This window comes from Neoarius graeffei, chromosome 17 (genome assembly GCF_027579695.1).
Source record: "Neoarius graeffei isolate fNeoGra1 chromosome 17, fNeoGra1.pri, whole genome shotgun sequence".
NCBI classification, from domain to species: Eukaryota; Metazoa; Chordata; class Actinopteri; order Siluriformes; family Ariidae; genus Neoarius; species Neoarius graeffei.
In genome coordinates, this window is record NC_083585.1 from 66464615 (window position 1) to 66491924 (window position 27310).

General features: G+C 41.5%; 2 protein-coding genes across 2 annotated transcripts in view; one reads left to right on the forward strand and one right to left on the reverse strand.

Moving 5' to 3' along the window:
- The window catches only part of znf644a (zinc finger protein 644a), a 52347-nt gene extending 38824 nt beyond the window's left edge, over positions 1-13523 (reverse strand). Inside the window, exon 1 of the mRNA XM_060897868.1 lies at positions 13449-13523. The gene's annotated coding sequence lies outside the window, so the exon portion shown is untranslated. The remainder of the gene's footprint in view (positions 1-13448) is intronic.
- Positions 1-27310, forward strand: part of hfm1 (helicase for meiosis 1) — a 91428-nt gene that overhangs the window by 1234 nt on the left and 62884 nt on the right. The window contains exons 3-16 of the mRNA XM_060897871.1: positions 6238-6350; positions 6586-6829; positions 8461-8678; positions 12664-12696; positions 12785-12855; positions 12933-13065; positions 13251-13402; positions 13496-13573; positions 13655-13810; positions 14875-15075; positions 15297-15385; positions 15487-15530; positions 15641-15742; positions 17285-17430. Of these exons, the coding sequence (XP_060753854.1) occupies positions 6238-6350; positions 6586-6829; positions 8461-8678; positions 12664-12696; positions 12785-12855; positions 12933-13065; positions 13251-13402; positions 13496-13573; positions 13655-13810; positions 14875-15075; positions 15297-15385; positions 15487-15530; positions 15641-15742; positions 17285-17430 (1780 nt within the window). The remainder of the gene's footprint in view (positions 1-6237; positions 6351-6585; positions 6830-8460; positions 8679-12663; positions 12697-12784; positions 12856-12932; positions 13066-13250; positions 13403-13495; positions 13574-13654; positions 13811-14874; positions 15076-15296; positions 15386-15486; positions 15531-15640; positions 15743-17284; positions 17431-27310) is intronic.

The window sequence follows — 27310 nt, forward strand, 5'->3', positions numbered from 1 at the left end:
TTTTTGATGACTCATCCTGTACTTGTCTTCTGCTCATCCAATGATAAGATTAATATTTGGGATGGATCTGTTTCTCTAACTTCTTACCTGGTAAACGCTCTGAACTCCTGTCTCCGTTTCTATTTCTTTTATTATTTACACCCATACACAGTGCAGAAAATCGTGCAGATACAAATCAAGAGCTTATCTGTGACGAATCTCAGTCATCCAGGTACATAGTAATCTGTGGTTGGTTGAAGAGAGCAACTGGACTTGCTTGAAGATTCTTGAAAACGTTTCGCCTCTCATCCTAAAGGCTTCCTCAGTTCTGCCTGACTAATCGGGAGTATCCAATCCTCTCATGGATCATCGTAGAATCCGAATCAGAATGCTGATGGCTGCGTTGTAGGTGGCTGATAAAAGATGTCATAGGCTACATCCACACGACAACGGCAACGAGATTTTTTTTTTTTTAGCGGGTAAAAAAAAAAAATCGCGTCCACATAGGCAACGGATCAGTAAAATATCAGGTACATATGGCAACGCAACGCTTGCTGAAAACGATGCAATACACATGCCACACCTCTACGTGCGCTGTAAGACGGTCCCATCGAAGACACCACAACAATAGAAGAAGTAGAACGCATGCGCATAAACCCCTTCTTCTACCCGGCGTGAAGCACTCACAGGAACAAGCACACAACAACAAGAAGATGGCTGCGACTACGCGAGGAAATCGTGCCTTCTGCGTGTACAAATTAGTTTTATTAGTGTGCATAGTTTTATATAACTTAATTTTCTTATCGTGTGTGAACATTTTGAAAAGCATTTTTATATAATTTATATAGCTTTTTATATTGTGTGTGAACATTTTGAAAAGCAGTCTTATCCAATAAAAAAAAGAAATTCAAGAAATGGTTCAGTTACTTGTTTATTTAAAAGAAAAGCTGTATACAAAAGTGAATGCAATGCAGTGGTTCATACAAAACAGTCTGTTGAAGGGTCTTCTAGTCATGTGGTTGTGACGTCATCGTAAACAAATCTGTTCTACTCATCCAGACGACTTCGCAACGGCGCCATTGCCAGATTTTTCCACTCTGGAACCCGTTCTCAAAAAATATCGTTTTGGGGCACCCAAAACGCCAGTGCCGTGTGGACGCCAGGCCGAAACGATAAAACATTTTATCAGATTCACCTGAATCCGTTGCCGTGTGGACGGGGCAATAGACACCCACCTCTGTTCAATGATGGTCGTTCCAGGTTGACAAAAATGAACGATCCTCTCTGGCTAAGATGTCTGCCAGTTTTCTGGAAGTCCTCTCATACTCCTGCACCAGTCGAAGGGATCAGCCTTTAGGATGAGAGGCGAAACGTTTTCAAGAATCTTCAAGCAAGTCCAGTTGCTCTATTCAACCAACCACAGAGTACTATGTACCTGGGTGACTGAGATTCGTCACAGATATGTTTCTACGCACTTTGGGATGAGATCCCTTCGACTGGTGCGGGAGTATGAGAGGACTTCCAGAAAACTGGCAGACATCTTAGCCAGAGAGGATCGTTCATTTTTATCAACCTGGAACGACCATCATTGAACAGAGGTGGGTGTCTATGACATCTTTTATCAGCCACCTACAATGCAGCCATCAGCATTCTGATTCGGATTCTATGATGATCCATGAGAGGATAAATACTGGATACTCCCTATTAGTCAGACAGAACTGAGGAAGCCTTTAGGATGAGAGGCGAAACGTTTTCAGGAATCTTCAAGCAAGTCCAGTTGCTCTCTTCAACCAACCACAAATCAAGAGCTTCAGTTCACTTAATGTTCACAACATTCAAGCATCAGAATGGGAAAAATTGTGATCTCAAAGTGTGGCTTTCTTTCACTGTGGTATGGGTGTTGGTTTGAGCCAGATGGGCTGGTTTGAGTATCTCAGAAACTGCTGATCTCCTGGGGTTTTCACACACAACAGTCTTTATGGTGAGAAAAACAAAAAACATTGAGTGAGCAACAGTTCTGTGGGCGGAAACACACGCCTTGTTGATAAGAGAGGGTCAGAGGGAAATGGACAGATTGGTTCGAGCTTTTTGCCAGGAAGGATATAGTAACTCATATAATCACTCTTTACAACCGTGGTGAGCAGAAAAGCATCTCAGCAACAGAAAAGCAACAGCAGAAGAACACACTGGGTTCCACTCCTGCAGCCAAGAACAGCGATCTTAGAATCGACAACAAGTTCCTATTAAAGTGGCTAGGAAGTGTATATACTCGTTTGACTTCAAGTAAACTGAGAAACATCTCTGAACCTGGTCTCTGTTTCAGAGATGTCACGCCCAGGTCCATGAGCAGCAGCCACACAGGGTTATTACCTCGCCCGCGACAGAGTAAGCGGGGCGAGGTATTGTAATCAGTGCAGTTTGTTTGTGTGTCTGCCTGTTAACAATCTAGTGTCTAGATGGTTGCATTGATTGGCTTCAGATTTTCAGGGTAGGTGGGCAATGGTCCGTAGATTACCTGATTAAATTTTGGGGGTAATCAGGTCACGTTGAAGGTCAAGGTCACCGGAAAGGTCAACCTTTCACTCAAAATAACATTTTCAATTATAACTCAAAAACGTTTGCCGATAGACAGATGTTTACTATTATGAGCATATAGGAACTCCCATATGGCCTTTCACTTGGCACCATGGTCTTTGACCTTGAGTGGTCAAACTCAAGGTCACGGATTTTCAGAGGGCTGTAACTTGAAAATAGTTGATGGTAGACAGATTTGCCAAGATCAACTTATAGGAAGTGCCATATGGGCTTTCATTTGGCACCATGATCTTGAGTGACCTTGAAAGGTCAAACTGAAGGTCAAGGGTTTTCAAAGGGCTGTAACTTTAAAATGGTTCATAATAGCCAGATGTTTACTTTTATCAGCATATAAGACGTCCCATATGGACTTTCAGTTGCCGCCATGACCTTTGACCTTGAATGATTTTGAAATGTCAAACTCAAGGTCATGGATTTTCATAGGACTATAACCTGACAGCTGATGATTGAGAAATTTTACTATTATCAACATATAGGTACAAAATAAGTGCTGCCGGGCGAGGTTTGGTTTGCTTGGCAATACTTGTTAGTTCAATCTTCTCTTCCTAAAAATAAAATAAAGTAAAATAAATTGGATACATACAGAATCTAACATCCAGTTACACACTGTTTAGAAAGTATATGCCCCACCCCTGGGGTGTATCTTGCTACGCTCATTAGCATATAACATGATCGTTGGTGTTTTTTGTGACGTAGAGCTGTTAAGGCCCTATAAACATAAGAATTGTGCACAACATGATAAAAGCATGAAACTTTCAGGGTTTGTTCTCCAGGGCATAACAATTAATTTAAGATCTGGAGGCGCTCTCAGTTTGACCTTGGAGGTCATTTAGAGGTCATCGACCCTTGTTATATGTGCAATTTCAATGGACAGGATTAAAAATTGGGGCATTTTATCATACAAGTGTGACAAAAATTGTAATTACATGTGGATTTCCATTTTTCTAGGTCATGAGGGTCCATTTATAGTGATATTACACTTAGAAGTCAAGGTTAAGATGAAGGTCACTCTAAAATATATGATGTGTTATGTCAATTTCAACAACTTTTATGATTTTGTAGCATATTGCCAAGCAGTATATACTTTGTAATTGTAAAATGACTTCCAAATGAGTGATACAAGTGATACAGGCCTAATGTGAGTATTCTAATCATTGCAGTCTCCAGAACATGCACAAAGGGCAGTACACTTCAATTCTGCCTTTTTGCATTTGCAGTGACCACAACAGCCCTTTTTGCAACCACAATGCAAAAGCTCATAGCACGACTGTGAGGCCTCAGGTAGTGTTGTCCAAAGTGGCTGCCATCCATCGTCACTGTTAACCCATGCCCAGTCTGAAGGACTTGGCAACTGGGGCCTAATAACCAAGGCAAGGTTCCATACATGAGCCTGATACATGGCTCGTTTGATGTGTTGTCTCAAAGCAGCTTGTGTAGGGGGGATGTTTTCCAACGATCTTGACTTTCGTGTGAAAAGATGTTTCCGTGCCTCATTGACACCTACACATGCACTTGTTCTGTCATAAATGAGAACAACAAAGCGTTCCAGCTGTGACAAAGACAGGTCACTCAGTTCTTGTGGCATTTGCAACATTTCGTGAAAAGCCTCCATGACTTCTGGGTACACAAGCCACGTGTCCCAAGCAGTCTTTTTACCACGGCCACAGAATGCTGATGTTGTATCACAGCCAGTGAAAGAATGAAATGCGAGCAAAGCATCGCTAGTGGAAGGACCAAGAGCAGCAACCACCTTGTGGATGCCAATATAGCAGAAAGTGCTACCAGTTCCAAAGACTATCCACATTTCTTCAAGGTCAACTTTCTGAAATACAGCTATTGCCAAGACGACCACACCTGAATCCACTGTTCTAACTAACACATTCTTAAGTCCCTTTTTAGCAGCATCTGCCACATGAAGGAATAGCCTTGTGTCTGCCTCCTCTTGAGTGCATGGAACCAAATTACTTACATCACAGTCAACAGGAGAGCTGAGGACATTTTTTTCGTTTGTGGCATATACTTCTTTGCCAGGAGCTAATGCCATGGCAGCAATTTGAACAGAAAGAAAGTGGAACAATTCTGTTTTGTTTTCACTAACAGATAAGAAATCCTTCCAGTTTCTTGGTATGTGTGTACATGGTTCCACTCTCCTTCTTGTCCCGTTCCCCCTCATCTGTCGGACTATAGCTTTCAAGCTGTTTGTTTGGTAAACATCCCAAACAATGTCAACACGTTTTGTATCTTTCAACTGCGATATCTATTTATGTTTATTTACTTGATTATGCCTTAATACATGCATATTTATACTTACTGTACATTTTTAGCAAAATTGCTCCCAAAAACACACCCATTTCAGCTCTCATGCATAGAAATGTCCTATTGATGACCTCAATGACCTCTAATTGACCTCCAAGGTCAAACTGAGAGCGCCTCCAGATCTTAAATTAATTGTTATGCCCTCAAGAACAAACCCTGAAAGTTTCATGCTTTTATCATCTTGTGCACAATTCATCTGCTTATCTGCTCTACTAACACAATATTTCCCTTTCTCTCCACCTTTTACTTGAGAGAGAATAAATGTTTGGAGTTTATTCATGTGGAAGAGGGTGGAGTTTGTGTGAGTTGGTGGTTTTGTGAGGTTTTTTTTTTAACTAAACTTGGAGCTGTTCGAAGCCAGAATGTCAGTACCTCAGACTGATGACAAATTCAATCTTTATCCACTCTGTCCATCAGTAAAAGTCAGTAGTGTCATTTTATCTACCACTCAGATGTGTTATACCCCTTTTCGACCAACAAGGAACGGGTTCTTGAACTGGTTCCGTTTCAGATCCTTTGAACCTTGGTACCAGATAGCGAACAGGCCAACGTTTTGAGCGGAGCTATTATAATTAAGGTTACGTCATGAACAGAGGGCATGGCACAATTCACAACGGGAGTAAATGTTGTGAATTGTAGGAGCAAGATGGCAGAGCACATTGATTACCTCTGAGCTTTTGTTCTGTTTTTGCAGATGTTTATTTTCGGTGCTTTTTTCTGAAGCTGTATCCTTTCCCATTGCGTTCTCCACTGCTCTCCATTCCTCTCCAAATTAATGACACACCCACTGATGTCATCATGGTTCGCTCTGGAAAAACCAGCTATATTTCAGTTCCAACTGAGAACCAACTTTTTAGGTTCTGAACCAATTTATTTTTGGTTGAAATGCTCCGAATGGTTCAAAATTTGGTGCGCAAACCAGAATGGAACCCGTTCCCTGTTGGTGGAAAAGGGGTATTAGATGTCTTCCATTGAAGACCATTGGCACCGCTGATGCTCGACTTTGGCTCAGACATAACTTAAAAAGATGTGATATGTCATTTATCTTGCATATCGTTCTGGTTAGTGTAAACACGCGTGGGTGAAGACCGCGGTGTCTTCACTTTCCTTTATTTTTAGCTAGTTGGCTAAGCTACTGTCAGGTTTGTTTGGATTGGTGAGGGGGGTGTACGTCAAACGCTATTGACTGTTGTGTCAATCAGTCATGCACTTCAACATGCCATCAGTCTAACTTCCAAAAGAAAATATGTCTATATACAGAATAAAATTGCAACGTTTTATAGGTTGAACATTTTTGGGTGAGCACATTTTTAGCATTCTATCTTCTGGTTGGTCATAATCATACAGGAAACCATTATGTCAGGAGCAGAGTGTGTGGAAGCTGGACGCTGCACCTGAAATTTCATCAGTCCCAGCGACTCAGGAGCTCCAGAAAGAGGCCGAAAGCCTGAATTCTACTGGTCAGTGTAGTTGCATCAGTGTCTCAAGTCTCAGAAACGTAACTTATATGTTATCATATTTCAGTTCTAAAGACGTTCAGCTATAGATATCACAAGGCTAATAGCTACCAGGCTAACTCTAGGGTCAACTAAAAAAAATTTTCTTTAAATTGCACAGTGCCAGCCTGAAATCGTTTTTTGTCTTAATTTAAGTATATGATATTGTGTTATTTAACCTCACCTGTTCCTTATTAAGCTTACTTTCAGAAGCCAAAGAAGTTCTTGCCGCCTTTCCGAAGACCCGGTGTCAGTGTAGGACGGTGTGTCCAAAGTCAGACAGGTGAACTAGAAGACCAACAGGTGTTTGAAGCATGGAGGCCTGAAATACCTATGACTGGATTCCATCCCACTGCCAGTAGCCATCAGGGCTGCCCTGCCACATCGCAGAATTCAGGAGAAACGAGACTTTTTCTTCCCACTGGTGCTCAACTCAAAACCCGGTAAACATTTTAATGTGACATTTCTGTTCAGTTTTGTTCAAATATATAATGATTTTAAATTTAGCCCCAATTCTGAAAAGTTGGGACACTGTGTAAACTGTAAATAAAAACAGAATGATTTTCATGATTTGCAAATCATGAAAACCTGATATTTCATTGAAAATAGTACAAAGACAACGTGTCAAATCTTGAAACTGAGAAATTTTATTGTATTTTGAAATTTATTGCCAGAAACACGTTTCAGAAAAGTTGAGATAGGAGTGTGTTTACCACTGTGTGGCATCAACTCTACTTTTAACAACACTTTGTAAATGTTTGGAAACTGAGGAGACCAATTGCTGTAGTTTTGAAAGAGAAATGTTGTCCCATTCTTGCCTGATATACAATTTCATTTGCTCAACAGTTCAGGGTCCCTTTGTTATATTTTGTGCTTCATAATGCACCAAATGTTTTAAATGGGAGACAGGTCTGGACTACAGGCAGGCCAGTTGAGCACCCAGACTCTTTTACTACGGAGCCATGCAGTTTTAATATGTGGGGAAAGCGGTTTGTCATTGTCTTGCTGAAAGAAGGAAGACCTTCCCTGAAAAAGATTTAGTCTGGATGGCAGCATATTGCTCTGAAACATGTTTATATCATTCAGCATTAATGATGCCTTCCCAGATGTAAGTTACAAGCTCCCCATGTCATGTGCACTAACGCCCCCTCATACCATCACAGACGCCGCTTTTGAGCTGTGCACTGATAACAAGCCGGATGGTCCCTCTCCTCTTTAACCTGGAGGACGTGGTGTCCATGATTCCTAAAAATAATTTTCCAATTTTGATTCGTCAGACCTCGGGACAATTTTCCACTTCGCCTCAGTCCATTGTAAAAGAGCTCGGGCCCAGAGAAGGTGGCGGGGTTTCTGGATATTGTTTATATCTGGTTTTAACTTGCATTTGTGGATGCAGTAATGAAGTGTTTTCATGGACGATGGTTTTCTGAGGTGTTCCTGGGCCCGTGCAGTGAGTTCCACTACAGACACGTGTCTGCTTTTAATGCAGTGTCTCCTGAGGGCCTGAAGATCACAGGCATCCACTATTAGTTTTCAGCCTTGTCTCTTGCATACAGAGATTTCTCCAGATTCTCTGAATCTTTTAGTGATATTATGGACCATACATGATGTTTGCCCACGCAGTCTTTTACAGAGTGGTGAACCCCCATTTACTTTTGAGAGACTCCGCCTCTATGGAAGGCTCTTTTTATACCCAGTCATGTTACTGACCTGTTGCCAATTAACCAAATTAGTTTTTTTTTTTAGCATCACAGAATTTTTTCAATGTTTTGTTGCCCCTGTCCCAACTTTTCTGAAACGTGTTCCTGGAACTAAATTCAAAATCAGCATGTATTTTTCAAAAAGCAATAAAATTTCTCAGTTACAACATTTGATATGTTGTCTTTGTACTATTTTCAGTTAGGGAGTCCATGATTTATTACAAATTGTCACATTCTGTTTATGTTAACACAGTGTCCCAAATGTTTTGGAATAGATGTGGTGGTGTAATAAAGCACTCATTGAGTTACTGTTAACACACTGAAGCTGATTCATTTCCTGTAACTGCACATCCTGAAGTGTTTTATTCCTGTAGGTTATTTAAACCTCCCATGAAGAAGCTCAACAGTGTTCCCATTCCACCAAGCATCAGTTTGGTTGCTACGGCGACGGAGTATCCGCTCCTGCCTCATGCCATGGCTGCTTCCTGTAGCCCTTTCGGAGAGCTCAGCCGGACGGAGGGATGCAGCAATCCCAAAGAACAAAACTGTTCTGTTGTTTGCCCTATCACTTCCAATCCTCTTCAGATAGAAGGTAATATAAACACAACATGCTCAGAGTGTCTGATAAAGTGTTTACAATACCAGCAGCACTGCTGAATCTGATAAACTATACACACACATACACATACACACCGGAGTGGACCACCACCCAGATAATATCTGCTCAGTGGTGGAGCTTCAGAGCAGCAGATGGGCTAAAAGGTGATCTGGATTGTATGTGGAAGTGAGCACATCGCCAAGCGTTGGTGGACAGGTCATAAATTAATTATCTAGCCCACCTGGTAAGTAAACTCTACAATGTGTTGCACAGTCCCATGATTTGGTCACCTAGAACCATTCTAGTCTTTAATAAGAGGCAAATGTCCAATCAGTGCATAATAAGTTGCACCATAATAACGAGAACTAAAGAAGTCATTTTTTTCTAATGACTTACTCTAACTAAATAAGCAATTATCTTTCAAATAGATCTCAGTCGGTCACTATAAATGGTACCGCTTCAGATTTAATGGAACTACCCCTTGGAGTACCTCAGGGTTTGGTCCTAGGACCTCTTCTCAAGGAAATTGAATCAAACGCAACTGGACTTGGTTTTAAGTCTTTGAAGACGTTTCACCTCTCATCCAAGAGGCTTCATCAGTTCATTTCATCAGTTAGACTGGGCTAGTCTGACCAGCTGGTGTGAGTACCCAGGCATTTAACCTCTGTGGAGTCGTTCTCAAGACCACTGGCGTCATTATTTGTTTAGAGCTCCAGGGTGTGATGCAGTTTTTGGATAAAGACTGTATCACACACTGGAGCTTTAAAGAAACAATGACATCAGTGGTCTTGAGAACGACTAGCTGATGAAGTGAACTGATGAAGCCTCTTGGATGAAAGGTGAAACGTTTTCAAAGACTTAAAACCAAGTCCAGTTGCGTTTGAGTCAATTTCCTTGAGATACCCATGACCTGGATGAGTGAGAATATTCCAGACATCCTAGGACCTCTTCTTTTTATCGTTTTTATCAATGATCTCCCAAAGTCAGTTCATTGTTGCATGGTTGTTCTCTATGCAGACGATACAGCCCTGTTCTTTCCTGGTAAGGTCGTCCGTTCTATAGAGTTACTTCTCAAGGAAAATCTTCATGCCCTCAATAACTGTTTTTTTCTTAACGAGCTAATCGTAAATTGTACCAAAACAAAAGTCTTGGGTTTTCTTGGTTCTAACCAATGACTTAAAAGTTTTCCAAAGCCAGTATTGAGCAATTCCAGCGTTATGGACGTGACACTTGAACTCAAAATGGCAACAAATGACCCAGTGCATGTTTTATTGTCTCCCAGTATTTAAACAGGTGTTGCATATTTTAAGGCTGTACCATACTGGAGAAGTGATAGAACAAGAACAATTCCCATAGTACATCTAGGGCATGCCAGAAAATGCCAATAAAAGATGCGTTATGGATGTGACAGAAAAAGTATCACTTTTCTTGGGTGACTGTACATTTTTATCAAACTCTGTGAAATTGTAAACCTAATGTCGAAATGGAGATATCCGTTTGATAGAGGGGTCCAAGGTGAATATTAAAAAATCTTTGTTTAAAATATTTTGTATTTCATGCAGAGTTTCGGAAGGAAAAGTCAGCGTTATGGATGTGACGAAATTCCGTTATGGATGTGATGCGTCTGAAATAGACATGGCATATGTTTAGAAAATCAGCAATTTAACCACCATAACCCTTTGAAAAACTCTCTAAATATCAGCTAAAACTATCAAAGTTCTTAAATAATATTTAGGATGGCTATTGTTTTGCTGTTTTGTGGATTTTAGCATACATTTCTGTGGCTTGTGGCAATAATATAGAATTGTACATGATCAAAGTTGATTTTAGCTTGGGGTTTACATTATAAGAAAGAAAGACTGACATATTAAGGCGAAGGGAACAATTCTTGTGACAAATTGGTTCAACTTATTCACATCTGTAAAATACAGGCCTAGGTGAGATCTCTGGGAGTGGTTTTGATGTATTACATGTTGCTTTATTTTTGCATGGTGAGGTTGACATTTACATGGAATTGCCCTATTGTCATTCGCAGGAACTGATCTAGAAGTTACAGATGCTTTCAAGTGCCTAGGTCTGACCTTTGATCCTACTATGACCTGGCGTAATCATATTGACGATCTCTCTGGAAAAGTAGCTAAAAGATTAAGGCTTTTGAGGAAGATTAGAAAGTATCTCACAGTGGACGCATGCAAATATCTTCACAGCTCTTTGGTTCAGCCTCTTTATGAATACCACGATGTGGTCTGGTCTAATGCTGACAAGACAAGCCTCGACAGATTACTAAGGTTGCGGAAGAGAGGAAGAGAGGTGCCCTCATTATTCTACAAAAGAGGACCAGAGAAGAACGATCTGAAAACTTGTTGAGAGAGTTGGGTTGGATCCCTTTGACTGATCGTTGGACTTTTCATAAATGCTTATTGCTATTCAAATACTTGAAAGGACTTTGCCCATCATACCTTAGGAACATGTTTATCCACAGCTCTGAAGTACATAACAACACTAGAAACAAATCTAACATCCATATGGTTGAAATATCATCCAAGGCTGGTGGTGGAGCCTTCAAATATTCTGCTGCTGAATTATTCAGAAGTTTGGATTCCATAGTTAGAAACTTTCAGTGTGTTAAACTGTTATTTAGAGATAAACTCTAAATTATCCAATGTATTCAAACCTCTAAGTTATTATAATTTTCAGGCTATTTCTTAAAGTTTCACTTGTCAATACAAATCGCTATAAGTTTAGGTATTTTTATCCACATTATTATTTCCTCATTTGGCCAACAGGTGATGAGTTTATGCCCTCGTGTGTCAGCCCATTTCACAAAAATCACTTCTTCTCCCTCAATTCTTCACTGATTTTTATTCTTTTTGGCAGGAAGGTAGGTCTGCCTGGGGTGCATATGGATTCTACCAAAATTTGCATAATTGCAATTAATAATGAATATATGGAGTAATTAAGCCCTAACGAGCAGTTTCCACACAAATCACTTCTCCCTCAACTCTTCACCGATTTTGATTCTTTCTGGCATGAAAGGGTGCGTATAACTTCGACCCAGATTTGCTTCATTACAATTATGAATGAAATTATGGACTAATTAAACCTTAATGAGCAGTTAAACAAAAAATTGCTTCTTCTCGATCAATTCCTTGCTGTTTTGGATTCTTTCTGGGAAATAGGTCGGTATTCCTAGGGTGGATAGAGCTTCTACACGGATTTGCTTCATTACAATTATTAACAAAGTTAGGGACTAATTAATCTCTGAAAGTTTTATTACCTCATCCAGTCGACAGGCTGATGAGCTTATGCCATCATGTGTTGTCTGTCATCAGTCTTTTACAAGACTGATGTCAGAAATTTAAAAAATATTTGCGTTGGACTGGTTGAGAGTAGGGCGGCACGGTGGTGTAGTGGTTAGCGCTGTCGCCTCACAGCAAGAAGGTTCTGGGTTCGAGCCCAGCGGCTGACGGGGGCCTTTCTGTGCGGAGTTTGCATGTTCTCCCCGTGTCCGTGTGGGTTTCCTCCGGGTGCTCCGGTTTCCCCCACAGTCCAAAGACATGCAGGTTAGGTTAACTGGTGACTCTAAATTGACCGTAGGTGCGAATGTGAGTGTGAATGGTTGTTTGTCTCTCTGTGTGTCGCCCTGCGATGATCTGGTGACTTGTCCAGGGTGTACCCCGCCTCTCACCCGTAGTCAGCTGGGATAGGATCCAGCTCGCCCGCGGCCCTGTAGCACAGGATAAGCGGTTATGGGTAATGGATGGATGGTTGAGAGTAGAACTGCACAAGTTGGCCCACTGTAGATCGTTCCTTCTGGACTAGGCAGGGCCAAAGTCAGCTACGCCGTCATCGACGGTCTTGTTATCTATTTGGCATTAATTTATATTTATTTTATGCACAGCTCTCATGTAAATCTCAGCTTTTAAAACCCTGTGCCTAATAAAGTTAGTTTGTTTGTTTATTTATTTTTCCACATCAGGGCCAGGGATCCTCCGTCCTGTCTCTGAAATCCGTATCCTTTACTAAACTGCATGCTGAGTAAGTAAGGCGTCTTCAACAACTCCGAGTTTGTAAACATTCCCTTAGTGACTTTTGCACAGCTGTGAAATTCAGGAGCGTCTTCAACGAGTTCCCATACTTCAACTACGTGCAGTCTAAAGCACTGGATGATGTGAGTACCTCTGGGATTACACTGACTGAGAATACACTGCTGGTTTTATTTTAGAACTGATTCCCGCTGTGTGTCAGGTTCTTTACAGCAGCAGGAATTTTGTTGCCTGCGCCCCCACCGGCTCGGGGAAAACTGTGCTGTTTGAGTTGGCGATCATTCGAGTGCTAATGGAGACGACGGAACCGTGGCACGATGTCAAAGCCGTTTACAGTGGGTCACGTTTAAAAACGTTTGTTTTTATCTTTTCTTTATATATAAAGCAGTCATTTGTTTTTGTTTTGTAAAATTTGTATTGAATAGAAATGATGATGTATTAGAAGAAGAACGAACACGTTAAAATAAACCTATCATTTGCAGCTGCAATACTGTCATGGTTCTTCTTCTTCCCCCCTCAGTGGCACCCATTAAGGCTCTGTGCAGTCAGCGATATGAAAACTGGAAGCAGAAATTCGGGCCACTGGGATTGAATTGCAAAGAGCTGACAGGAGACACAGAGATAGACGACTATTTCGAAATCCAGGATGCCCATCTCATCATGACAACACCAGTAATTTAAATCTTATAAAGTTTTATTTCAGAATAAATCCCCAAACCTGACACGGTGCTCTCCTCATTAATGCTGCATGGTTCCTCTGTGAAGGAAAAGTGGGACAGCATGACGAGGAAGTGGAGAGACAATGTTTTACTGCACTCAGTCCGGCTCTTCCTGATTGACGAGGTCTGCAGGTTTACACTGGAGTAACAGCAGCAGTGAGTCACAGGTTTAATAATCCCTCTCCGTTTTTGTTCCGTGCTGTAGATACACGTGGTGAAAGACGTGACCCGAGGAGCGACTCTGGAGGTGGTGGTCAGCAGAATGAAGACCATGCAGTCGTACCGCACAGCTGAAGATCCACACGCAAAGACCTGCTTGAGATTTGTAGCTGTTTCAGCCACCATCCCAAACCTAGAGGATGTACGCAGGGTCAACAACAGATGGGTGGATGGATGGATGGACAGACAGAGACAGACAGATAGACAGACAAAGATGAGTAATAGATAGATAGACAGATAGATAGATAGATAGATAGATAGATAGATAGATAGATAGATAGATATGAAAGGATAGATAGACAGAGAGACAGACAAAGATGGATAGATAGATGGATAGACAAAGATGGAAGGATAGACAGACAGACAAAGATGCGAAGATAGATAGATAGATAGATAGATAGATAGATAGATAGACAAAGATTGAAGGAAGGATAGAGATAGATAGATAGATAGATAGATAGATAGATAGATAGATAGATAGATAGATAGATAGATAGATAGATAGACAAAGATGGATAGATAGATGGATAGATAGATAGAGATGGAAGGATAGATAGACAAAGATTGAAGGAAGGATAGAGATAGATAGATAGATAGATAGATAGATAGATAGATAGATAGATAGATAGATAGATAGATAGATATGGAAGGATAGATAGATATGGAAGGATAGACAGAGAGACAGACAGACAAAGATGGATAGATAGATGGATAGACAAAGATGCGAGGATAGATAGATAGAGATGGAAGGATAGATAGACAGACAAAGATAGATAGAGATGGAAGGATAGATAGACAGACAAAGATAGATAGAGATGGAAGGATAGATAGACAGACAAAGATTGAAGGATAGATAGATAGATAGATAGATAGATAGATAGATAGATAGATAGATAGATAGATAGATAGATAGATAGATAGATAGAAAAGGATGGATGGATGGATGAATGGACAGGTAGAGAGATAGACAGATAAATTAAAGGTAATGTATAATATAGTCCAGTATGATGAAATAAATGATGCGAATGTTTAATTATGAAGTGATAAACTCCAGCTGATCCTAAAGTAAACTCTTTCTGCTTTGTTAAAGTCAGAGCGGTGCAGTGTAACGCTCTGACTGCACTCTTACTGTACTGTAATGCTGTACTGTAGATGACATGGCAGTCTGTTAATGAGCCGTACTGTGATGATGGACTGATTGTGTAGCTATCTGAGTGGCTGTCGGACCAGTCGGGTCCAGCTGCTTATCTGAAGATGGACGAGAGCCACAGACCGGTGAAACTGAGGAAAGTCGTGTTGGGGTTTCCGTGTGGAAACAACCAGAATGAATTCAAATTTGACCTTTCGCTCAACTACAAGATGGCCAGCATCATTCAGACCTACTCCGACCAGAAACCGTCGCTGGTGGTGAGACAGATCGAGTACAGAAAACATCACCATACCGATTGTACGGTTACACAAGTCCTCAGAATGAGCTGTTGCTATAGAAATGATCGTGTATTCATATAGAACGAGTGCATTAATGTCAACCTGTAAGAAAATGAATCAGCTCTTTTCTCCGACCAATCAGAATCCAGAATTCAACAGCACTGTGTGTGTAATATTTTTACATTTTTTGCGCTTCATAGTTTTGTTCCACGAGGAAAGGAGTTCAACAGTCTGCTGCTGTGCTCGCCAAGGACGCCAGATTCATTATGAGTATTGATCACAGACAGAGGTGTGCTTACTTTCTCACACTGTTTTCCTTATATAGCATTTTATCTGGGCCTTTTTTTAAATAAATCCATAGACAATATAAATCTCTTTATTCACTCACAGGCTGATGAAATATGCCAACTCTATTCTCGATACCAAGCTCAGAGGTATGTGCTTCAAGATTATTCCTTGAAAGAGATCGAGATTTTGTGTGTGTGTGTGTGTGTGTGTTCTGTACACTGATGCAAACTTTTCTTTCATATCTGCCCTCATGAAGATCTAATAATGTGCGGTGTGGGGTATCACCACGCTGGCGTCAGTGTGTCTGACAGAAAACTGGTTGAAGATGCGTTTACAGTCGGCGACCTGCCCGTCCTCTGTGAGTGCAGCTTTCATTTCACCACGGCGTTTTCTTTTCTTTCTCCAGACGTATACTTTATGCAGTCTGTCACATGCCTTTATACTACGGCATTGTTGAAGTCTTAATTCTCATCAGCGTTCAGTGTTTCCCGCAGAAAATTGCTTAGTCAAGGTGGTGAGTCTTCGGTGGGCATCACGCGCGGCACGGATAGTGGTCCGGGGGGGGGTTGTCGGGCCGTAACGCGTCACACGTTGCACAGATAGTCCGGGGGTGGGGGGGGGGGAGGGGGGGGTAGTAGTACTACAATAATAACAAAGCTGCGTGACCATTCCCTGTTTTCCTCCGGTGGACCCAACGAGAGTAATCTCGCTGGGTGGACCAACAAAAATAACGGAAGGGTCCCACGAATGTAGCCTACAGCCATAATTTATATTGCCTACCTTAATACATTTATATTAGGCCTACTTATATTAGCACATGAACATTATATAGCATTAGGCTATATAATTATATTATTATATTATCTTACTTATATTAGTACATGAAAATTAAATTTCACTGTAACAGTGCAAATGCACCGTTTAGATGAGCAGTTACAAATACAACTTACCTTCTTATTCCACCGACGATAATGGCAACGTCTCGACTTTCCCGCTGAACCGTTGAATTTAAAATTAAAATGTTTGTAAATATGGCCTCGAGGACATATGGCGTAGTAATATATCCAACCACTAGGTGCCGCAGTTTAGTCTAGCTGTCAGTCCCTGCGCTGAAATGCATTACCACTTCGGGTTTTTTTTGGACGCATTTTTTTTTTTCTTGGAACCTTGCTAGGGCGGGCGGTCGAGTTACCCAGGGCGGCCGCCTTGCCTGGAAAGTGCTGGGGGAAACACTGGCGTTGATTAATTTTAAAAAACCCAGCAGCTCTTTGCGGTTGTTCTAGCACGTAGCCTAATCGTTTCTATAGTAACAGCTCGTTCACAGGAATGTCGTTGTACAGCGGATTCTCCTTAAAACTGATTAAAAAACCTGTGTGATGGTTGATATGGTGAAGTTTTCTATAAGGAGAGGTGTAATTAACATTTGTGGAAAGAGTCTTTAGTGTCAGAGGTAAAGCTGCTGTAACGTTGAGTTTACGTTTCTTTGCGGTTTCTTGGTAACATGACATTTATTAACTTTAAGTGAGACACAAAAGAGAAGTTGGAAAAGAGAGGGAATGGTCGTTAATAGCTGCTGTAACGTAACTGAGAATATGGACTACCTTGTTTCACTGTGGAATGGAACTATAAATGGATAAAAAGCGTCATGCTTGAATTAATAAATAAATAAAATCTAAATGTTAGAGAAAATAAACAACTTCATAGTGGTAACAGTATCTCTGCTTTCATCACACCACCCTGAAGTTGATTAATTTCCTATAACAGCATGGGACATAGTGTTTTATTCTTGAGTTGTTTTGTAAAACGCGTATGTGCTGCCAAAGTGTGCCGTTCTCTCGGGCTCGGTTGATGTACATCGGTATTTGCTGAGAACAGTACTGAATGTTGTTTACTTTCTCAGTCACGACCAGCACTTTGGCGATGGGTGTGAACCTGCCAGCTCACTTGGTGGTGATCAAATCCACCATGCACTACGTCGGTGGAGCGTGTGAGGAGTACAGCGAAGCCGACATGCTGCAGATGATCGGTAGAGCAGGCAGACCACAGGTACCGAACCTAACGGCGCTTTAACATCTAAAGCCGAGTCAGTAATTAACTGTATGACTTACACGCCCCTTTACAGTGGGGCAAAAAAGTATTTAGTCAGTCACCAATTGTGCAAGTTCTCCCACTTAAAAAGATGAGAGAGGCCTGTAATTTTCATCATAGGTACACTTCAACTATGAGAGACAGAATGAGAAAAAAAAATCCAGAAAATCACATTGATTTTTTTTAAAGAATTTATTTTCAAATTATGGTGGAAAATAAGTATTTGGTCAATAACAAAAGTTCATCTCAATACTTTGTTATATACCCTTTGTTGGCAATGACAGAGGTCAAACGTTTTCTGTAAGTCTTCAAGGTTTTCACACACTGTTGCTGGTATTTTGGCCCATTCCTCCATGCAGATCTCCTCTAGAGCAGTGATGTTTTGGGGCTGTCGCTGGGCAACACGGACTTTCAACTCCCTCCAAAGATTTTCTATGGGGTTGAGATCTGGAGACTGGCTAGGCCACTCCAGGACCTTGAAATGCTTCTTACGAAGCCACTCCTTCATTGCCCGGGTGGTGTGTTTGGGATCATTGTCATGCTGAAAGACCCAGCCACGTTCATCTTCAATGCCCTTGCTGATGGAAGGCGGTTTTCACTCAAAATCTCACGATACATGGCCCCATTCATTCTTTCCTTTACACAGGTCAGTCGTCCTGGTCCCTTTGCAGAAAAACAGCCCCAAAGCATGATGTTTCCACCCCCATGCTTCACAGTAGGTATGGTGTTCTTTGGATGCAACTCAGCATTCTTTCTCCTCCAAACATGACAAGTTTACCAAAAAGTTCTATTTTGGTTTCATCTGACCATATGACATTCTCCCAATCCTCTTCTGGATCATCCAAATGCTCTCTAGCAAACTTCAGACGGGCCTGGACATGTACTGGCTTAAGCAGGGGGACACGTCTGGCACTGCAGGATTTGAGTCCCTGGCAGCGTAGTGTGTTACTGATGGTAGCCTTTGTTACTTTGGTCCCAGCTCTCTGCAGGTCATTCACTAGGTCCCCCCGTGTGGTTCTGGGATTTTTGCTCACCGTTCTTGTGATCATTTTGACCCCACGGGGTGAGATCTTGCGTGGAGCCCCAGATCGAGGGAGATCATCAGTGGTCTTGTATGTCTTCCATTTTCTAATAATTGCTCCCACAGTTGATTTCTTCACACCAAGCTGCTTACCTATTGCAGATTCAGTCTTCCCAGCCTGGTGCAGGTCTACAATTTTGTTTCTGGTGTCCTTTGACAGCTCTTTGGTCTTGGCCATAGTGGAGTTTGGAGTGTGACTGTTTGAGGTTGTGGACAGGTGTCTTTTATACTGATAACGAGTTCAAACAGGTGCCATTAATACAGGTAACGAATGGAGGACAGAGGAGCCTCTTAAAGAAGTTGTTACAGGTCTGAGAGCCAGAAATCTTGCTTGTTTGTAGGTGACTAAATACTTATTTTACCGAGGAATTTACCAATTAATTCATTAAAAATCCTACAATGTGATTTCCTGGATTCTTTCCCCCCATTCTGTCTCTCATAGTTGAAGTGTACCTATGCTGAAAATTACAGGCCTCTCTCGTCTTTTTAAGTGGGAGAACTTGCACAATTGGTGGCTGACTAAATACTTTTTTGCCCCACTGTATATCTTAAAAACCAACAAAGATGTCAGGCTGAACAATAATAATAATTTAATACTTATTTTGCACAAATGAACACACACCTGCCAACCTTTATGCATTTTGCGTAGCAGATACGCATTTAGACATCAAACTACGCTGCTACGATTTAACACTTCAGAATACGCAAAAAGCCATTGATGGCTTTGAGTTCAAAGATCTTTAATATTCCGGTTCAACTGTCTGCATTTGCGCACTAGGCAACTCGTCTGTGGGTGTAACCGCATTGACCAGCAACCTGTAGAGAAAAGAAGACTTCGACCAATCACAGCGCTAGTTTTAAACTCTTCAAATAGGCCTTGGCTATGAGGCTAAGCGGAGCGCCGAGGAGCCGTCAAAACGAAAGTAACGAAATTGATTTTCATCCCTCTCGGTCGATCTTCATACTGTGACTGGTTTTACAAGGGAGGACGGCGCTAAACGCCGTTTCGAAGGTAAATGGGCAGGGCAAGAGTATTGTGAATAAAGCAAGGACAACCGTCCTAACGCCAGAGTTCAAAGCACAGTGTTCCGCCTTATCTGAAGGAAATATTTGTTCCAGCTTGTTTTGATATTTGACCCAGGCTTCTCAATCCAAAAAAATATTGCATAGCCTAAAGTGAAAATATAGTAGCCTACTGACGTTTCCATCCAGTCAACTGATAGACGCGTTAAAATCTTCTGAACTAGGCTACTCGTGCATGTGAGATTCAATGAGCAGCGCATGAAGTGTTTTCACGTAAGTGCGTGTGGTGGATGATGATGTGTGTTTGTGTATGTGCGTGCCTTGCAGTTAATAATGCACATGACGTCAGATGAGGATACTGACAGAGAGAGAGAGAGAGAGAGAGAGAGAGAGGGAAGCAAATCTAGAATCATAGAAGCGAGTCTATGCCCCTTCAGAAGTTCCTAACGAAGTATCAAGATCAATGGCCATGCCTCCGCCCCTCTAAACTGCCTAATCATGCGTTTTGCACAGGGTGCATTTATGATTTTGACATTAGCCATCAAGGAAATACAGGTAATAATATTGCTAACATAGAAATGCTTGCATTTATATACATGGGCCATTATTTTTTTCCAAATTAGGCCAGGTCAGTGAATATGAATATTATAAAGGCTGTTATTGGATAGGCCAGAGTAGTAGCCTATAATTTATTTTCAGTAAATTTTCCTGTAAGTGTGGTTATCAGTTTGCATTTACTAAATATTAATATTGAAAAATATATATTTATATAGGCACTCTGGAATATTCACTTTCGATGTTTAGTGTAGCCTAGTTCAAAGTGTAGCGAGGAGCAACAGAATCTCTTTTACGGTCAAAACTAAATTTATGAAAAAAGGATTGTGTGTGTGTGTATTTTGCAGACTGCCGGCGTCTGTTTTAAAAGACATAGGCTATAGCCCTTTGGTTTTTCTGTTATCTATACAATATAATGCTAAATGTCAAAAGGGACATAGCATGCTATTTGGGATTCTTTGTTGTTTATAATTCCCAATGTATTTAAGGCTACGTTCACACTGCAGGCTGAAGTGACTCAAATCCGATCTTTTCGCCCATATGTGACCTGTATCCGATCTTTTATTGACAATATGAACGACACAGATCCGATTTTTTCAAATCCGACCCAGGCCGTTTGGATATGTGGTCCTAATTCCGATTCCTATCCGCTCTTTTCATATGCGACTTCAGTCTGAACCGCCAGGTCGCATTCATCCGACTTACACGTCATCAACGAGCCACAAACGTCACTATTCTGCGCTGAAGTAGGCGGCGGGTCTCTCAAAAAAAGTTACAACAACATGGCGCATAATCACGGGCGCAGATAGAGGGTGGGACTCGTCCCACCCAGATTTAAATTCACCTCGTTCGGTCCCCCCCACTTATAGGGAGGAAAAAACGTCTATGCTGTCTTTCTTTGTATAAGGCAAACCTCACGGAAAAATCAAAAGACTAATTACCATTCGGTTTATTGAGGTGCACAGCAGTGTATACATAGTTGCAACAACTCGCATAAAACAAAGACTGATATTCGGTTGGTTGAGCTGCGCAGACTGCACAGGTTGCGAGCTCGACCTTGGTTGCTATGGTTACTAACAACAAGTTTGACAGGCATATCGGGGTTGGGGTTGGTTCTATTCAAGCTAGATTGGATGGGTCATACCGCAACCGGGCGGTTTTACTTCCGTAAACACTGGCCATGCTCACTGCGTGTGACGTCGTCGTATCCTGCAATGCGCATGCGGAACACTTTTAGGTCGCTTTTCGTTCATACTGAGGATCACATACAAGTCGCATATATTTGTTAATGTGAACGACCTCACAAAAAAATCGGATTTCACAAAAAAATCGGAATTTTGCATTAAGCCTTGCAGTGTGAACGTAGCGAAAGACACAATATGCCAAAGGCAGTACATTTATCCCTTATCTTTAAGTTTAAGGTCTGTATAAAGGACATATTTTTCGGGCACAGTTGCCTTGTGCCAAATGCCTTGGTGAAAGCATTGGAAATATATTCATGCCTTTCCATTAAAAGAGTTCTTGTTTTCTTCATAGTCCACTTGTATGTTGAATAACTAGATATGGTGGTGAGTGGGAACTCTGTGCTTAGTAATACATTTGTTCACATGCTCACTCATTTACAATCAATACTGATCAGCAAATGTGCCTGACCTCACGCCGTGCTGCGCTGCACCACCGCGATAAGTTGCTACTCAAAATTTTTTTCCAAGGTTGGCAGGTATGTTAACATTTAAATATGATCAAATGCGCATTACAGACATTAGCTAAATTACAAAATATTGTCTATTATACAAAAAATATAGAAAAATTCTTATACAAAACATAAAATATCGAAAGCAAAACAAATTTATATTGCTTGTCTAAAAATAATTTACCTTCATATAAATGTTGCAGTTGCAAAATCCGTCAATAAAATGTTTCTATAAAAATAAATCAGAATATGATGGAAATATCTCATAATAAAATATAGAACAATCTTACACTGTGTTATAATATAAATATAATATAATAATGATATATTTAACAGTTATTCCATGAAATCGAGTCGTACATGAGCTGATAGGCGACGAGGCGCGTAGCACCGAGATTGAGTGGAATAACTGTTTTATTCTTCCCACATTCACTGGATTTTGAGAAACAGAGCATTTTTATTTTTTGCAAATTCGATAAATAAAAACTTTATACAAAACATCCGGCAAAATAATTTCCGCTTAGAATGTAAACAATCCGGCGAAATGACAGGAGCAATTTGTGAAAAATGCGATTAATAATAATTCTTGAAAAATACAAAAAAGAACATCTCTATTTTTTAGGGTTTTCTTTTCAAGTAGAGTTTTAATTTCATCCTCAGTTGGTTCAGCAACATGCTCCACCATTTTGTTTTTCTCTGCTCATGGTAGATGAGCTGATAGCCTAGGACAGAGGTCGGCAACCCGCGGCTCCGGAGCCGCATGTGGCTCTTTCATCCCTCTGCTGTGGCTCCCGTGGCTTTGAGAGGACGAGCTCATTTTTGAAAAAAATTGTGAATAAATAATTGCCATTTAATTTAAATTGATTTTTATTTTATTTCTTTCGTTTTTTTCATTGTAATGGTTATATCTTTGGAGATTGAGGTGCTCTTGTGACATTAAAATAAACAAAAATCTTAAATATTAAAAAAAATATTAAAATAAATAAATATTAAAAAAAATCTTGTTTTAATATTTTGTCGATCAAAATATGTGTCACGTCCTGTATGCGACACCCGTTGCCGCCAGACAAGTTGTTCCGAAATGCCGTTTGAATCGGCCGCGTGGTGGCGTAAGACCTGCACGCGCCACCCGAGTGTGGTGTGAGGAGGGAACGGCGTGGTGGTCACCCCGCGCTCCCTTAGTCTGCCACCTACCCCTCAGCTGTACAGATGTGCTACGTGGCGGGGGTTAGCAAGACACACCCCTGGGTTATCAGAACTCGTTTGAGTCTGCTGTTACGAGCCGGTGAAGGTTCCCGGCGAGTTCAGGCGTAGCTGAGGCAACCATCAGCTTCGAGGCGGGGTGAGCCAGACACCCCGGGGTGACGTGTCGTAGCAAAGTGACTTATTTTGACCCCGGTAAGCTAGCAATGGATAAATCTAAGAAGAGAAAAGTTTCTGGTGAAAATAGAACGTTTAATGCAGGGCTTTTCAAAGTGTGGGGCGCGCTTCCCCTAGGGGGCGCCAGAGTTCTTCAAGGGGGGTGAAACGTGAGGAAAAATAAACCAGAATAAGTTACTATTGCGGACATTTAGCGAACTTCAGCTAGCCTTTGCCAGAGACAAAATGGATCGATTTTTAGTACCTAAAGCTACAGTGAGTGAGGAGACAGAGTCTGGGCCAAGCAAAAAAAGAAGGAAGTATGACCACGATTATTTGAAGTTTGGATTTTCATGGACTGGATCTGAAGATGCTCCACTGCCACCGTGTGTTGTCTGCCAAGAGGTGCTAGCTAACGATGCCATGAGATGTTTAAAATGTGTAAAACAAGATGTTTTTAAAAAGCACAGATGTTTAAAATGTGTAAAAAAAAAGATGTTTTCAAAAAGCACAGATGTTTAAAATGTGTAAAAGAAAAAAATTAAAATGTGTACAACAACCATTTTTTTTAAAAATACGAATGGAACATTAAGTATAGCAACAACAAAAATTGTAAGGGGGGGCGCTGTTGTTTATTTGCTCTCTGAGGGGGGGCTGACTCTCCCACACTTTTTGAAAACCCCTGGTTTAATGCATCATGGACAGATTCATTTGCTTTCACTGCTGACAAAACTGGTTTACCGGTATGCCTAATATGCGGTGAGAAATTAGCAAGCAACAAAAAAATCAAATGTTGAAAGACATTTCCAGAATAAACACACTGCCTTTGCTGAAAAATATCCAGTTGGAGATGAGCGAAGAAGAGCAATTTCGGAACTGCTGCGGAAAGCTGATCAGAGCAAAACTATTTTCAAGTCGTGGATGAACTCTGCGAATTCAAGTACTTCTGCTAGTTTTGTGGCAGCTCAAGAGATAGCCCGGCACGGCAAGCCGTTCACAGATGGAGACTATATAAAAGAATCGTTCATAAAGATATCAGAACATCTATTCTCAGACTTCAAAAACAAGAGTGAAATTATTTATCGACATTCGGCTCCCTGAACAGCACCGGCCTCGATCAAGGCCGTTGCTGGGGAAACATTTCCCCCAGAAGGTCACTGCTGGGAGACACTCTCACATTCTTCGCATTCCTTCCCCAATTTTCCGCGGTCGCCGTTTTTCACCCCCAGTGTGACAAGCGGGTGCGTGACCAGCGCCGCTTGCATGGCTGCAGGAGCGGACGGCTGCTTGCTTGCGCTGGGTTACCTCTACCTCCTCCCCTCAAGTCCCATGTTTTAAAGTGTACTTATGTTATTGTGTGCTTGTGCGGAGGTTTTTTAAATGCTCCCACACTGTACTCCTGATAGGAGCATAGTGGGGGGGTGTTCTTTTTTTCCTCATCTTTCCTCATGTTGCTACTGTGTTTCTTTTTCTTTTATCCCTGTCTTCCTGTCCTGTTCCCCCTCTGTAAGGACAGGTTGATGGTCAATTTCACTGGTAACAGTGACAATAAAGGGTTCATTCATTCAGAAAATTAAAGATATGCCTCTCTCTGCAAAGACTGTCAAGGACAGGACCATTAAAATGGCAGCAAACATCACCAGTCAACAAATCACAGACATTAATTCAGCTCCAGCTTACCTGTGATGAGTCAAAAGATGTTAGCGATATTGAGCAAATAGTGCTGTTCTGCAGATATGTGAACTCTGCTGGGCCACAGGAAGAAATCATTGAGGTAACACCGCTCAAAGGCCAGACATGGGGGAGAGGACACCTGTGAAGCTGTGTTGGATTGTTTAAAAACCAAAGAAATAAACACGACCCACCTGGTGTCAGTGGCTGCTGATGGGGCACCAAGTATGACCGGAGCACAGCGGGGGTTTGCGAGTTTACTTCAGAAGTCGCTGGATAGAAAGCTGCTGACATTTCACTGCATCTTACATCAAGAGGCATTGTGCACTCAAGCATTTCCTCCGGACTGCACAGAAGTTATGAATCTTGTCATTCGGATAGTGAACAAAATAATGGCACAAGGATGAAACCACCGACAGTTCCGTTCATTATTAGATGAAGTTGAGAGCGCGTGTGCTGATCTCCGGCTGCGCAACAAAGTCCGGTGGCTGTCCCGAGGGGAGGTACTGAAACGGTTTGCTGTGTGTCTGGGGCACATAAAAACTTTTCTGGAAAGCAAAGGGTTCACCTTTCCTGAGCTGGATCGGCCAGATTGGTTGGAAAAGCTGCACTTCATGGTGATTATGACGGCGCACCTTAACACGCTGAACAAAAGTCTGTAGGGGAAAGGAAAAACAGCCCTGCAGATGCTAGAAGAGGTTTTGGCGTATGAGTGCAAGATGACGGTGTTTCTCAGATGCCCCTTTTCCACCAAAGCAGTTCCAGGGCTGGTTCGGGGCCAGTGCTTAGTTTGGAACTGGGTTTTCTGTTTCCACTGACAAAGAACTGGCTCCGGGGCCAGAAAAACCAGTTCCAGGCTAGCACCAACTCTCTGCTGGACCAGAGGAAAGAACCGCTTACGTCAGCGGGGGGGGGCGGAGTTGTTAAGACCAACAACAATAGCAAGACCACGAAAGATCGCCATTTTTAAGCGACGAGAAGCAGCAGCTGTACAAATGCGAAGTCATCCATTATTATTATTGTTGTTGTTGATGCTGCTGCTGCTTCTTCCATGTTGTTTTTGCTTCGATATTCGTGCCAAGGTTTATACAAACGTAGCGACGTAACTGACGTATACAACGACGTAACTGACGTATACAGCGACGTAATGACGTGGCTCCCCTTAGCAACGCGAGCTATGGAAAAGCAAACTGGTTCTCAGCTGGCTCGCAAGTTGAACGAGTTGTGAACCAGCACCAGCACTGGCCCCGAACCAGCCCTGGAACTGATTTGGTGGAAAAGAGGTATGAGATGTACAGAGAGGTACGCTGCTTCACTTCCCTTCTTTGAGAGAGTTCAAAGAAGCACACAATCAGATAAATTATGAGTATTTTATTTGTGCCATCATTGCACTGCAAACTGTTTCAGGAAAGATTCTTTGAGTTTAGGGAGGGGAAAAAACACATTATCCTTCCCCATCACTCCTCTGAATGTCGATCCATCGCTGTTGAACATGACTGCATTTATAGCAGTAAGTCAGCCCGATCTTGAGCTCGAACTGGCTGACAAAGACGTATGGGTGTCTAAGTTCAGAAGCTTGGCAGCTGATCTTGAAGATGTTGCTCGTCAGAAGGCCATTCTTGCTCAGAATCACAAATGGAGTGACATTGAAAACCTTCCCAAACCGGACAAACTTGTGTTCGATACATGGAATACCATTCCTGACACTTACTGTATGAACATGAAAAAGTATGCATTTGGAGTCCTGTCGATCTTTGGATCCACATTCTTGTGCGAGCAGGTTTTTTTCCATCATGAACTACATCAAAAGTAAACCTCACTCGCGCCTCACAGATGAGAGCTTGCAATCCTGCATGAAAATCAAAGTGATGTCTTACAACCCTGATACGGATACGCTGTGCAGTGCAGTTCAGGCGCAGAAATCACCTTAAACCCCGTGTATGCCACGTGAGGAAATTAAGGAACTGAAATAAACAATCAAAATAACATAAACTGGGATTTCTTGTTTGCCCTTTATGCTGCAGCTGTATGATTTTACAATGTCGGTGCATGAAAATTTCTTTTAAGTTAAAAAAAAAAAATCCTCAAATAAGGGAAGGACTCAAACAGGCCTGCATTGAATATTTTAGTTGAAAAAAACTTTTTATAAATGCAAGTCTTTTTTTTTCTTTCAGAGTTCAAAAGAATTTGGTGTTTTGCGTTATTAAAAATGGAAAATAAAAGTCAGTTGTTTTCTGTTTATAGTTTATTAGTTTCATAAAAGCAACACGCTATAGTTCATATATGAAGCATAACTTTAAGGAAACTATATATGGCGTGTTACCTTAAATTTAGTGGTCAAATAGGTTTTGTGGCTCAGAGTGGCTTTTAATTTGGTGGGAAACGGGCCCAAATGGCTCTTTTAACGCAAAAGGTTGCCGACCTCTGGCCTAGGAGTAGAGTAGCCAATCAGAGCA